At 43.6% G+C, this 14419-nt stretch overlaps 1 protein-coding gene across 3 annotated transcripts in view; it reads right to left on the bottom strand.

Moving 5' to 3' along the window:
* The window catches only part of LOC109642343 (serine/threonine-protein kinase H1-like), a 33283-nt gene that overhangs the window by 3739 nt on the left and 15125 nt on the right, over positions 1 to 14419 (bottom strand). Inside the window, exons 2-5 of one of the 3 annotated variants that reach the window (XM_069512683.1) lie at positions 8346 to 8438; positions 6093 to 6680; positions 5184 to 5307; positions 4587 to 5108 (exon numbers count right to left, since the gene is read on the bottom strand). In XM_069512683.1, coding sequence (XP_069368784.1) covers positions 4587 to 5108; positions 5184 to 5307; positions 6093 to 6367 — 921 coding nt within the window. In that variant the 5' untranslated portion in view covers positions 6368 to 6680; positions 8346 to 8438. Of the gene's footprint in view, positions 1 to 4586; positions 5308 to 6092; positions 6681 to 8345; positions 8439 to 14419 lie in introns of all 3 variants that reach the window. The other 2 variants (XM_069512681.1, XM_069512682.1) reach the window with 2 other exon arrangements.

Genomic DNA, 14419 nt, shown 5'->3' with positions numbered 1-14419 from the left:
GTTATACATCACTGTTGAGCAGAGAGCTGAAAGGAGGGAGAGAGGGGAGACAAGTGCAGTGCAGATATGGCAGGAAAACCTACAGGGCTCGGCTTATTGAGCAACATCTTGTTAGAGTGAATGAGAAGCTCCGCCGACTCTGTTTGCGGCGCGTTACATCTTTACCTGACAAAGCCGTAATTGCAGCAAATGAAGAAAACGCTAGAAGGTCGGATTAACATGATCACGAAGGATAATGCACTCCTGAGTAATGAACCGCTCCACACAAAGAGCCTCCGCCTCTCTGCTTCCTTCCACAGTTTATTTCCTGAGTGAGAAAAGCCAAGTTTAAATATGCCTCATCATAATGAGTCCAAATGGGGGAAGGTGGCCTGTTGCTAATTCAGGTGAAAGTCGCAGCCATGTCGGCAGTAATGAAAATATCGATAGCCGGATGCAGGCGAGATTGGGCTGTCATGTACAATACACTGTGGACAAGTGGAGGCTGGGTTTTGTTTCATGTGGCGCTCACTAGGGGGCAGACTGGGCTTACTGTTACCCAGGTTGCACTGCTGCTCAGAGATGCAGATGTTTGGGTTGGGTCAGGAAAAGAGTGGCTTCAATAAACACAGCAGCAGAATGCAGGAGGAGGAGGTTAGCAGGCCGCAGCCTGGTCCAAGCTAACGCGAGGATATGTGCTTTACATGCAGGAGTGTGCCACAACACACACACACACGTACACACACACACACACACAGACACACACACACACTCTTTGAATTCGGCTCACACACCAGATGCGATGCCCTGATTCTGTGCGAGGGAAACGCTCTGTCCTACATGCAGCCGTGATGAGGTGAGTGATAAGGTGCCAAAATCCCCCAAGGCTACACCCATTTCTCCCCCTCCCTTCTTTTCCTGCAACCCCCTTCCCTCCCCCACCCCCACTGTTGAGTGAACACCTCAGTGTGATTCTGCACCACAGGTCTTCAGGCCGAGGGCTGTTCCACCTGTATGCATGTGTGTGTGTGTGTGTGTGTTGCAAGGGGCGGAACATACCGGGGACAGAGGGACCCATTTCGTAGGCAGGTGCCAGTGGCTGTTTGCATTTGTGAGTGATGCTACACCACCCCCCTACACACTCACACACCTTTCTATAGATGTGAGGACACTCATTGACCTCAGGCATTCCCTAGTCTCTAGTCTTAACCATCACAACTAAATGCTTAGCCCCAACACTTAACCCTATAACTGTATGTGTTGATGTATGTGTGTATATGCATAGGCAAGTGTGTGGGTGTATGTATGTGTTTGTATGCACCTGTAAATATATACACGCACACATTTATATGTAGCCTATGTACTTGTCGAAGTGCAAAATACCTTCAGAAGGAACTTGTGCCATTGTGCTGAAATGTCCTCACAAGATCAAAATGTTCTCATAATATCAAAATGTCCTCACTGTGGTTTTAGAGAATTGTCCCTCAAAAGTATAGAAAGACAAGTCCTCCGTCCCTGCACGTCCCTGCTCTGTCTCCACGAGCACAAGAGGTCACTGATTCTTTTGAAAAGACCGTTTGTAATGGCAGCCCTTGTGAATTAATTTGCATGTGAGAAAGAAGAAGAGTAACTTTCCAAATCTCTATTTGTCCACCTGGAAAAAAGTTGGTACCTGAAGTTAATCCCCATTTTCTCTACACTGCTTCATTGAATATTTCATTTCTCACAATGATGTTCTATGTTAATGACCATCGAACCCACGCGTCCCAGAGACTCACATTTAACCACACAGTGAAAAGAAAGACATTATGCAGGAGCAAAATGTGCACTGTCACCAAACAATAGCCTGTGTGTTATTTGGCAGCACGGTGGCCCAGTGGTTAGCGCAGTGGGTTTGAATCCAGCAGCAGGTTAAAGGTGCGGTCACAGTTGTCTCCCATTTAAGTCAACTGTCCTGCTCTCTGCACCAAATGCAATGTCATGCTTCCTGTGTGGGTAATAAATCAACACTGAGCACAGCGATGCTGCAGTTTGTGGTGTGACATACTGAACAGGGTGAGGACTCATTGTTAAAATATAATGCCTCTGTTGGCCAATGTGCACGGTCATGTGCATGAGTGTGGCCGTGACAAATCAAAGCATCATGCTAGAACTCTTTTCTGCAAGAAGGAGATGAGACACGCAGATACAACAGATTGAGAACATAAGCTCCTTCAAGTATTTCCTCATAGACTTCAGAAGATCAGCCCTCTGCTGGTCAAGATTGAAATTGAGGTTTCAGGCACTCCTGCTGGAGTCTATGTCCATTATTATAATACAGTTTATACAGAAATATAAATTATTATAATCAGAGATTGAATTCTCTTCTACAATATCAGTTTAAAAAAAAAAAGGTTCTGTTTGCATTGAATTGACATCAAATCCTTTCAATACTATTTGTATATTTTATTGTAATTTAAAACAGAAAAGATGTGTTTACGATGCTGACAGAACTTTATGTTGGGGAGCTGCTTCTTTAAAGCACCAAGGATCCCGATCAAATTCTATGAACGCCACTGTGAGCAGTTTGCACATCTCTGTGTCAGGTTGTTCCACTGTTGGACGGCTCATTTCAGATGAAACTCTTCAAGTCAAGTTTAATATGTGATGGGAATTGCTCAGGCCGTTGTAAATGTTCTCGTCCCAAAGAGAAGCACCCTTCAGGATGACACGGAGAACACTTGTGGTACTTTATGGATACTTGTGAGCCTTTCTCAGACATTACAACATTATTATCACAGTGTGTGTGTGTGTGTAGCTGTCAGTCTACTTGAGAGCACGGAGGCTTGTGAATGACAGAGAATAAGTGTCTTGTCAACGCAATAATGTGATTGATGGCTGATCCACCAAGCTCTGGACCTCTACTCAGCCATGTATGATGTCTTCATATTGTCACCATACAGTTAGAATTTACACATTGATGTCTTTACCGCATCTCACTGAGGCGTCTGAGACTCTACATGTGAGCGTAAGTGTATTTGTTCCACAGGATTTCTCTCCACCAGTGTGGCCGGCGAGCTGTGTCGAAAAAAGCCACCGTGAAAAACGTGAAACAAGCCCACGCATTAACTCTGGACGGATTTTTGCACCATTGTTCAGATGGTGGTCAGTGCAGCGGTAAACACAGGGATAATGGTCCAGGGCCGATGTAAGGGAGCCTCTTGTATGCCAAACTAAAATGTCAAACTGCATCCCTGAGAATCGCGCCGTGCAGGATTAAAGCCCAGTGAATAATCCAGCCTTCGGTGAAATCAGTGTGAAAGAACAAAGTCAACACTGAAGCAGTCAACAATACCCAGGTAAGTCATGTGACGGAGGAAAAGGGGTTAAAACTAAAAAAAAACGTGCAGGGTCTGTTTACCCCCTGAGTCAAAGCGTTTTCATAGAGCGGGAAGTTGTGATGCTATCACACCTCGTTGAATTCTATTTATACCAGGCAAGGTTAGAGTTTCTGTGCGTTGTAATACCGTAATGGTTAAGGTGTGAATCACTCGTGTGCAGCGTGTGATTCAACATAATCAGATTGCATTGTGGGGAAATGCTGTATGTCAAAATGGAAGTGGCAGATAGGACTTTTAGTTTATTTTGGAAGCAGATGCTGGAAGCAGAAATAGTTTCATTCACTGGCTCAACCTTCACATGTCCTAACAATGCGACCGACTTTCGAGGCTAAACTCTTGTGTCTCTACCTCAGGTTCTGGTTTGCATCCACAAAACAAACCAAAAAATAAGTTTCCATTTTGACTTGCGAGACAGCTGAGAGCTGGGAATACTGTGGAAGTATGTCATAGGACTGTCAATCTCCTCATTCTCTTTCAGCCGAGCAGAGCTGAAATACAACTTCTTGCTTCACTAGAAGTCAATTCAACATAATGCGAAGGGTCCATGAGCATTAGGAGAATGACAACTTCTGGCTTTCGGTGAGGGAATATTTCAGAAAAACAGCATCTGTCGGGCTGCATGAGCTGTGGTTCAGTTATTGAGCTGGCTACTTACTTTCTCTATTTCTCAGCACAGGCCTTCACCAAACCTGAAAGCTTCTATAGGGGAAGCTGTGGCTCAGGAGGTAGAGCGGATCATCCACTAACCGGAGGTCATCCTATAACTCAAGAGTCGGAGGTTTGATCCCAGGTGCCTGAAGGCTGTGCTGGCAGTGTATGAGTGATGTGTGATATAGAGAAAGTGATGCACATAGATGCTTTGTGTGAATGTGTGAATGAAGTATTGTGAAGCTCTTTGTGTGGAAAAGTCCCAATACTGATACTGACCATAAATGCAGGGATGAAGCTCCAACACAACAGTGAAAGACTGAACAACTTTTGCAGATCCCAGGTCAGATAAACCACACAATGAAATCCAAAGCTGCTCAGGGTATTTGTGTCACTTTCTATAGAAACTATATAAAGCTCGCCCCTCGTGTCCGTACATCACTGTGACTTGAAACATATATAGAGTCCTTTAATTTTGGCTGTAGAATTATCACATGTGCTTGTTTCCAAATCAAAATGATGATGACAACGTTATTTTTGCTTCTGTTTGTTACTGTATGTAAATCATAATAAACTTACATCTCCGTGGAAGCTGTATTTTCCTCTCAGTATGGATCTATAGAGTCGTGTGCGACTGTCGTCCTCAAACGGCATAGATCCACTCAGCACGATGTAGGTGATCACCCCCAGGGCCCACATGTCCACTGCACAGGAATAGGGTCTCCTCAACAACACCTCAGGGGCCAAGTACTCTGGTGTTCCACAAGTGGTCCTCAGGGACCACGAGCGCTCCGTGCCGGTCCGATCTCCCTCGTCGGTTGTGTTGTTGTCAATAAGCTCCGGCCCTGTGCCGCCAAAAGTAGCCAGTCCGAAGTCAGTGATGAGCAGCCGGGAGTCAGCTCCGGGGTGGTAGTACAGAAGATTCTCAGGCTTCAGATCTCTGTGGGTGACGCCCAGATTGTGCAGGTATCGCACCCCAGCCAGCACCATCCGCAAGGCCTGGGTGGCGTCCCGCTCGGTGAAGTGGCCCCTGCTGACGACGCGGTCTAGCAGCTCCCCGCCTGTCGCCAGCTCCAGCACCATGTAAACCCGCTGCGGAAACTGAAACACCTCGATCAGCTGAATCATATTAGTGTGGCTCACCCGCTGCAGCACCGCCAGCTCCGAGGCACACACCTCACGACCCTCTGGGGCCTCCAGCTCCATCATTTTAATGGCGAACGGCTGGCGAGTCGCCCTGTGCTCCACTCGCACGACGCGGCTGAAGCTTCCACGACCGATCAGAGCTTTGATGTCGTATCTGACGGGGCAGAGGGGGGAAGATGACTCATTACAGCGTAACTATCTCATGATACAAGGTTGAAACGCACTCACATCTCTCGGTGCAGCTGCAGCTGTGATGTATGGAGAAGTATCTGCATGCAGTGTCGGCTAGTACAGCAGGGAAACTCATCTTTATATGTTTGTATGATTTAGATCACCAGAGAACACATTTTAAATACATTCTCTTGAATGACATCAGTTTCCCTGCTTTAGTTGTTTTCTAGCTTTCATCCGACTACAGTGAGGCAGTGTGAGGGTAGGACAAGACCCAGGCTTCTAAAATCAATGTCTGCTATTACTGCTAATAAATTGTATTGCACAAAGGTTGGTGGTGGTGAATGAGAAAGCTGCTGACAGCAAAAAGGCTCCCATGAATAATTGCAAGGCTCTTAAGACGTTTCACCTTGCATTGTGTGGCAAATTATCCAGTTTTGAATGGATTTTAAAAGTGGCTGCTCACCGGGTTGAGATAATATCACTTGTTTACTTCTCTTGTTTCTTTCTTTGTCCTCCCTTTTTTTTAAAAAAGAAAAGAAAAGTACTTGAAATTGAAAATACAAAATCAGGTCACTCCTCAATACCAAGTTTAAATAAAACATGGATTGTTTTTTTTAAAGAAATCTTATTTGATATTTTAATATAACTGCTGTCGGCAAAATAACAACAGACAGTTCAACAAATAAGCAGTTTTTACTCTGTATTTAAGAAAATCTCACATAAACATGAAGAAATAGCAGAGTTTTATTATATTTTAAAAATTACCTTGCTGTGACACGTGGATCAAACTTGTCTTTATACTTGGCAGCTTTGTCCCGTTGTCGTCCATCTCTGAGTATCAGCTGCTGGCTGTTTGACGTCTGCTGATGACTCTTGACACCGGTGGAGAACCATGCACCTCTTTGTTTCTCCAAACATTTCTTTGGCTCATCGCAGGGTCTGTCATTGTGCGCTTTGCTGAAGGCCACGAGCGACTGCACCACACCGACGTAGCCCTTCTTGGACGCCTCAAGTGGCACCTTACTGTTCCCACAGCCCATCGCTCAGATGGAACCAACCATCAGCATGGAGGGAATTAAAGAAATCCTACGTCTGCTGCAGCCTGGAGATGAATCCTACACTGTGGCAGCTGGATTATACTATGAGCACGGGGGTCAGGTGTTGCCTGAACAGACTCCTCCTTAGAGGTGGCAGGTGTTTGAAACCCACACTCTCACTCAGTTGTGATAAAAGTGTCAAGTAAACAGAAGTTGTTTTGAAGCCATTGTCACTCACGGAGCAGATTACCTCAGTGGCAGCAGAATAGAGACGTGTTTGAAGGAAGTGGGACCCCCGACAAAGCCAAGACTCCAGCTACACACACGGAACAGCACAACACAATATATACTTTTAAAAAATGGATTTCAAATGCAGTTTGATAAGTTACATCATCAAAATTACTCACAAGTTATATTTTGGCTCATTCTCAAAGAGTTTTTGGTTGAAGTGTTTCCTGTGATTCCCACCATCATGACAGCGCAGCACATAACGCTAGCACGACTCTTCAAATCAGATCAATTACTGGTAAATTTAAGTCTTTTTCTCCTTCAAGAGAAACTCAATCACCTCGGAGCTGCTCACAATTCTTGGTTTTTGCTTTTCGCCCAGAGACAAAGCTGCTGACAGCCTCAGTTTGTATTTATGGTAGAAAACACTGACATACAATTCATCACATCACATGACTGACTTCGGCATTTCTAACTGATTGCAGGTATGTTCAATTTATGCTTTGTATTGTTGAGCACATGCGTTGTGCATGTAAAGGTTGCGAGTGTAGCACTAAACAACTTTTTTCTATTTTCCGCATTGTGTGGTGCTGCTGTCATCATGTGTCCCCGATGTTCAGAGAACGCAACAGGAGGAGAGAGAACAACGCACAGCCCTCGTCTCCCCGCCTGCATCGACCCCGCACATTGTTTAAAAGAGCTAAAGCTTGCAGAACCTGAACACATGCACATATTTATTCATACACGGCTGCGGAGAGGAAGCAGGGTATCAAAAAGAGGTGAGGAGCACCTTTTTAAACATAAGTAGAGTGTTGCACACCGAGTTGAAATTATTCTTTTTCACTCGAGCAGTGCTGAAATAATGTGGTTATATGAGGTCTGCATAATGAGTTCATGTTTGTGAATAAATTGTGTACTTGGGGAGGTTTTTGCTTCCAAAACAAGTCATGCTATATTTGAAAAAGTGATACTTACATACTTGCAATTTTGCATCTGTGACGTGTTTTAATCGGAGCGTGTGTTGCTGTTGTGATCACACACTCCTGCTCATAATAACTTATTTTCTTCCATATTCTTCTGCAAATTCACTGCAGCTGCTGCACGAGGAAATTACACAATCTCCTGGCTCGTACAAAAGGCCGCAGCAAATGGAAAATCGTTCACGGAATGAGCGGAGGTTTAATCGCTATTGTGTAACATCCACTGGCCGAGCGGGAAACGTTTATCCATATCAAAATGTCATTGATGTTTTTATGCACCGTCTTTTCAAAAAGGTGTGAATTGTGTTGTCAAAGGACAGAGCAGGACGCTGCATCGTCTCCTGCCGGTTTTTTCCAGAGAAACCAGAGATGATGCTGCGCCTGTTCGGCTGTCACACACACTCACACACACACACAAATGTATATACACACAAAAACAAAGAGAACCCGATCACCTCATATACGCAGACACGCAGAGCCAACGGAGGATAGACATCACATCAACACTGAGGTGGTAAATCGTCCTTCAGAAGCCTTTCTCAGGGGAGTCAGCAGTTCAGCGGTTATCGAACCACTATCTGATTACTAAAAGGCTGTCCTCGGTTATAAATGAACCTGCAACATGTGTGTGGTATTGGTAACGCTGGGGCCTTGGGAGTTAAAGCCATTATGGGCTGCTGTGAATCCGTTTAGGCCAGAGGGGTGGTCAGAGAGCAGCTGCCACTTACCAATCAGTTCATTACTGTTGTTATTGCAGTCTGAGGATGTGGTACCTGTGTGTGAGAGCGGTGGACTGCAGCCAGAGCAAACCCAAAGCCGTGGACTCAAGTGGCTCACAAGCACCAGATGCCACAGAGCTGTTGTATCTAGGTTAAATGTGCAAAAAGAAGTTGAAGTTAGAAAAATGAAAATAAATCGATTCAACACTTGAACTATGAAAATGTACGGCTGAGGCGGAGCTGATTTCTAATGTGCACTTAACTTTCTAACTAGCAGGGATGATTGGCAAATATATTTTATAGAGTAAAAAAGCTGCACCTGCATAATTCATCAGCATTTTCCTGTTCTACCGAGCTTGGACTAACACTCAGTATTAACTGCACACTTACAGCTTTTGGTCCTGGACCAGGTACCTTGATTCGGACTATGATATTTCAGACGATAGTCTTCTTCCTATAATCTGGCAGCAGTTTGTGTTCGGTCCTTTCCCATTCCAACATGATGATGCCCCCTGGTCCCCAGAGAAATGCTATTCTTGCCTTAACAGCCCTGACCCCCTCCACCCCATTCAACACCTCTCCTGTAAAGTGGACCTGCCACCGGGAGTCGGGGGTGTGATCACTCAGCATCAGAGCCTCACCTTGATAACATGATTTTAACATGTTCAATCAGCAGATAAGGGTGTTATGTTTGTTATGTATGTTCATACAGCAACTTTACATTGATTTAATCTTTTGTATCTTGTGATATATTTACTGACAACAAATTAAGAGAATATATTTGTACAGTACAATAAGAGATATCAAATGAGAATAATAATTTGAATAAAATAGATTAAGGCCTTGTTGTACTCCAGAGCTGACAGGTGCACAAGTGAATTTTCACTTTTAGCATTTTTACTAGCATGCAACCTGTGCACCAACCTTAAATAACTTAACATGCATTCGCTGCTGGTAGTGGAGTGATGAGCGATAAGACTTGGTCAGGAAGATCAGGACGTGCGTATGTGACAGATGACTGTTTGTACTTTCCATGTGAGAACACGGGTATCTGTTGAGTTTAATAGGTGAGTTAATCAGCTTTAACGTAATATGTCACTACATGCGGATGATGTACTGAAATACCAGCCATGGTGGGGACCCTGGTTGAGATATTCTCCACGTCACTAAAATCCTGTGCACAGCGTCATTCCACCCAGAGAGCATGTGTGGGCTGATAAACTAACACTGCTGCTGTTGATCAGTCTCTGAGATTTGCTCACCCATCCATGACGAGTCCAGCTCCCTCATGACCCCTTTCATTTGCACATTTGTCCACATGCAGCATTATCCGGCTGACTGATGAAAGCCATACATGATTTATCAACGGGACACTGGCCTGTGTTGTGGACACAAGAACTACGCTTGCTTATTACGGGCTGTTGAAAGTGGGAGAAAAAAAAAACCCAGACCACTTTAATTCAACACTGTGGAAGGACTCCCGGCTGCACACAGCTAGGCCGCAATAAAGCAGGGCTGCTGAGCACAATGGCTGCGAAACAAAACTAATTACAGTGACAAGTGAGGCCGGCACCAGGTCTGTCAACAGAAGGGGAGGACGCTACATCTCCCGAAGGCAGGACCCTTAGGGATGGCTGACGGATACTTTAATTTTCTTTTCTGTGAAGAGCTCGGAGGTGGCCGATGGATGAGGCACACCAGACAAATTGTCCGTGACGTCTTGATTGAACAAATCATGAACGTCGTACGAATTGGTAAAATTGGATTCACTTGACAGATACAGTCAGCAGCCCAGGCAGCACTATGATGTCGGGCCCGTGGACTCACATGTGTAATTAATGAACAGCTCTGCTAATTACTCTTCAGCAGACAGAAGCATAAAGACAACAACCGAGGGAGGATCAGCAGGTCTAATAAGAGCCACTGTGGCGTAGCTTGTACAGACAGACACTTACTGAGTATTCCCTGAAGAGTGGCTTGAACTCTGTAAATTAAAAATATGTTTCCTCTCAAATTTACCGTCTCACCTGTGAGAAATAGAAAAGCTAATCTCAATGACACTGATTAGACTTTACCTTAAAAATCACTTGACCAAATATAAAATCCTTCCCCAGTGAAGGATGGTTCCATAACATATACATACATATATATATGTATATGAATATAAAAACATATCAGATATAGTCCCTGAAAGAGGCTTGTTTAATGTTATTATCTGCTAAACTCCCAGAAATCCCATGGGCCTAATTTGCGTGTGTTTACATCTCGTGTGGAATCTCCCGTCTGAAGTTTAAAAAGTTTATTCAGAGAAAACAATCTCACCATGACGTCCTTTAAGAAGCTCCTCAGCTGTTCTGGTGCAGATTTCACGCTTGTCATGGATTTTTAAGGTGTTTGATGTTTTCAAACTGGCTCCGAACTTTAAAGTTCATTCTCGAGAAAATAATCAGTCGCGGAGGCATCAGCGATTCAACGTTCAACTCGTCGAGCCCATCTGCTGATGAGGGTCGTGTGATGTGGTGGAAAACTCAAAGATGTTTAACAAGTGATCAATTAATATGGCTGAGAAAATCAAATGTGATTAAAAGTACATTATTTTATCTGAATAATGTTATAAATTTGATGAAGATAAGACATCTGACAATTTAAAAGTATGAAATTCTAATGATATACAATTAAAAAGTTTATCATAACATTTTGGGAACAGTCTGAGAAGAAAGCGGACACATACTCTGAGGAAATGATTGCTGGTGTGGAAGTGAGTCATTTCTACAGCCTCTGCTGCCGGGAATGGACTCATCCCTACTTTTGAAATATTGACTGATAAATTCGAGGAAGCAACATTTTTCTCAAGCAGATATATTGCGTTTTTATGGTCTTCAATTATTCAGTCACCCAGTGGCAGAAACTTCAGAGTCTGAAGTGATGGAAATCTAATATCTGTATCACCTCCATCGAGCCCAGAGGGAAGTTATTCAAACGGTGGATTTGCTTCCGAGAGACGAGCGCACACACACACTCCACTCACCGTGAACACCGAGATTTAATTTGAAAATGGGCAGCAGGATTATTCCCATTATCCTGCTCCCAGACTCTCATTTTTGAATGACGGACAGCAATGTGCAAGTGTCTAATTATACCGCAACCGCAAAACTGGTTTTTCTTCCACCCATCGTTTAATCATACTGCTGGTGGTTTTTAGATGCTGTATGATGATTTAATCAATCAGGCGCTCATTTTCATATCAACACCTCGGAAATCACATAAACAGGATTCTGAACCGGTGCTGATTATTGGTGTGATAATCTTGTTTTATGACAAATCTTGAACAGCAGCAGCAGCTGAATGAACGTGTGCAGCGTACATATACATCCATGCATGGAAAGGTTGAAGTCATGAAACCGTTGAGGATGTTCTTTAAAAGTAAAAATACCTTTTTGATAAACCGTTAAGTTGTTATTTTTTAATCGGTTGTGAAATGTACTCAGACAAAACATCAACTCTTGCAGTATAATGTCACATGTAATGACTTCAGCATTATTAAAAGTTTTTAGGATTATAACGAGTGCTAGCAACAGGTAAACATGTCTCATTTCTCAACATTTGGATTTCCATACAATCTGCTGTAGAATCATAAACCTCCTCAGGATGAAATGTTAAATGTTTTATAGAATTTCTTCTATATTTTAGTTTAAGACATTTTGTAAGATTCCCATCAGCCTCAGCGGTCTCAAATCTTACCAGGCTACTTTGACTTTATCATGATTGATGATGAAAACTGAGGGATACTTCTTACACCCTCAGTAAAAGCGCAGCCAAAAACCAAAGTTATCTTGCCTAATCACTTATAGCTGTATGGGGATCGTAAAAAACTATTTTCTGCTGCTTCATTGCTTTGTGTCGTGTTTGTGTACGATACATAATTCTGGTGCATCAAATTCTCAAGGTTATACACAAGGAAGAAATAGGACGAAAGCACCATTGGGATTCTAATAAAGCAGCTGCAGCAGTTTTGCCACCAAGGACCAACTTGACAACAAAGTTTGTCTGAATCTAAATTTGAACATCGTGGACATCAGTTAAAAACAACAGGAAGGAATGTGATTCTTATTATTGTTATAAGTTTGGCCTCCTCGGAAAGAAGACATTTGATCTTTGCGTATATGAGGTGAACATTTGACGTCCCATCATTTAGCTGAAGCATGCAGAAATCACAAGCTGTGATAAGAGGACAATACCTGACTGTCCCTCTGCTGTCACAGCATTGCTGTCAAACCCCATAATCATAGTAACGGATGCCCTCTCTGGTGCTATAACACGCCCGCACCAAAAGCCGCTATCTCTCTATGGTCTTATCATCTCCCAGCAGCTCTAGCGTGGAATATTCGCCTCCGGGGGTGAGAAAATGACTACTTATTATCAAGTGAAATCATTGCCGCCCACTCGGTGAGCACGAGGTGTCAATATAGAGTCTGGAGGAAACATCCATCTCGATGGAGAGGCACTGCACGTGAGCGGCTTGTTTCAGTGGCGGTCTAATGCAAGGTAAAGTAATCAGTGTGTGAGTACGGCTCCAGGTAACGTCTGGATTAATCACCTCATGTAAAGCAGTGATTGTAATAGGTGCAGCCGCTGCAGCGGGAGGGAACATCTACACAGGAGGCAAAGTGTTGACAGTGTAATCAAGGCAGACTCGTTCTTCAGGTAAGAAGTGCTGGAGTGGACTCCAGGCGGAGGACGGAGCAGGATACAGGACCGCTGGTGATGCAGCGTTGCCTATAGCAGCCTGTGACCCTCCAAAACAAAGCCACGCCCCTCCTTTAACGGACTGTGTCAGCTGCCTTTATCCACCAGTTGTCCAATTTCAACCACAGAGCGTTTTTTCATTTGATAGATTTCTCTATAGGCTGTAATTGTCAATGTGTCTCCCAGCCAGCCGACTATCAAAGAGTCTGACAGCTGACCCTCTACCTTCCCCGTGACAGAGCTTCACACCCTGTCACATCCTTCAGTGTTTGTCCTGTGCAGAGACAGATCTGAAATAACCACGGTTTAATCTGGTTTAGTCATAATTGCGGCTCATTGATTGATAATCGTTTTGATTGACGAGCAGCGAGACACTAATTGGGAGCTTCTGGAGTTCGGGAAATTAGCGATTGTCCTTTCCCCCCCCCCCCCCCCCCCCTCCTCCTCCTACGTCAGACTTTGATCATTATGGTGCTTGACATATTGATTGATGGACGGATGAATAGAGTCTGCCAATCTAACTCCAGTGTGTCAGAACAGAACGATTCATGCGCAGCGGTTGAAGTCACACACACTTGCATGGTCTCTGAAATACAAGAGGTGACAGTACAATTCAAAAAGGGTAAATAACAATAATAATAACAACGCCTATTATTTTATCTTTTATCATTTAATACCTGGATTGGGTTGCACTGGATGTTAAATCTAAGCTTGGGTTTGAAAAAGCTACACATTCCCTTGTGGAAATATTTTAACAAATACTATTTAAGAAGCAGTTTGTTTTGGATAATCTGATTTAATTCAGAGTGTAAATCTTAACACACAACTTGGCAAAGCTAGCTCGCACAATTCAACTGATGGTCAATGGGGTATTTTGCCGCTGCCACTACAAACAATACGTAAATACAGCACATAAATAAGTGTACTTTATACTCTTTACCTTCAAGAACACACAAGACGTTATCATTGCCTGAGTCTCGATAAAGCTGCAGAGGGGCCACAGCCTTTCTGAAGCCACTGCACATTTCATTTGATCCGTGGTTCCATGAGTCAGAGGCCGAACACTAACCTTTCACTGTGACAGGACCGGGGGGAGGAATCATGGCATAGACGGAGGATCGTCTCCAGGTTAAAGACACAAAGCGATCCTATCTCAGAGTTATACTGCAGTACTATTAGTCTTTTAAAGGATTACAAATATCTCAGAAGAAGAAAGCATTTTAATTCTCCGGGAACTTTGAGCACAATAGCTCATTTTTAAAATGCACTAAATCTGACGTGGAAATCGAAAGTTTGTGAATAATCAAAGGAAAATTGGCAAACAGAATTGTTTCCTTACTGTTTAATTTCCTCCCATGAACAGTTCCATCAGAACGCTATTA

This window comes from Paralichthys olivaceus, chromosome 17, assembly GCF_024713975.1.
Source record: "Paralichthys olivaceus isolate ysfri-2021 chromosome 17, ASM2471397v2, whole genome shotgun sequence".
Taxonomy (NCBI): Eukaryota; Metazoa; Chordata; class Actinopteri; order Pleuronectiformes; family Paralichthyidae; genus Paralichthys; species Paralichthys olivaceus.
The sequence above is the reverse complement of the archived record's forward strand: the minus strand, read 5'-3'. Positions and strand labels throughout refer to the sequence as shown.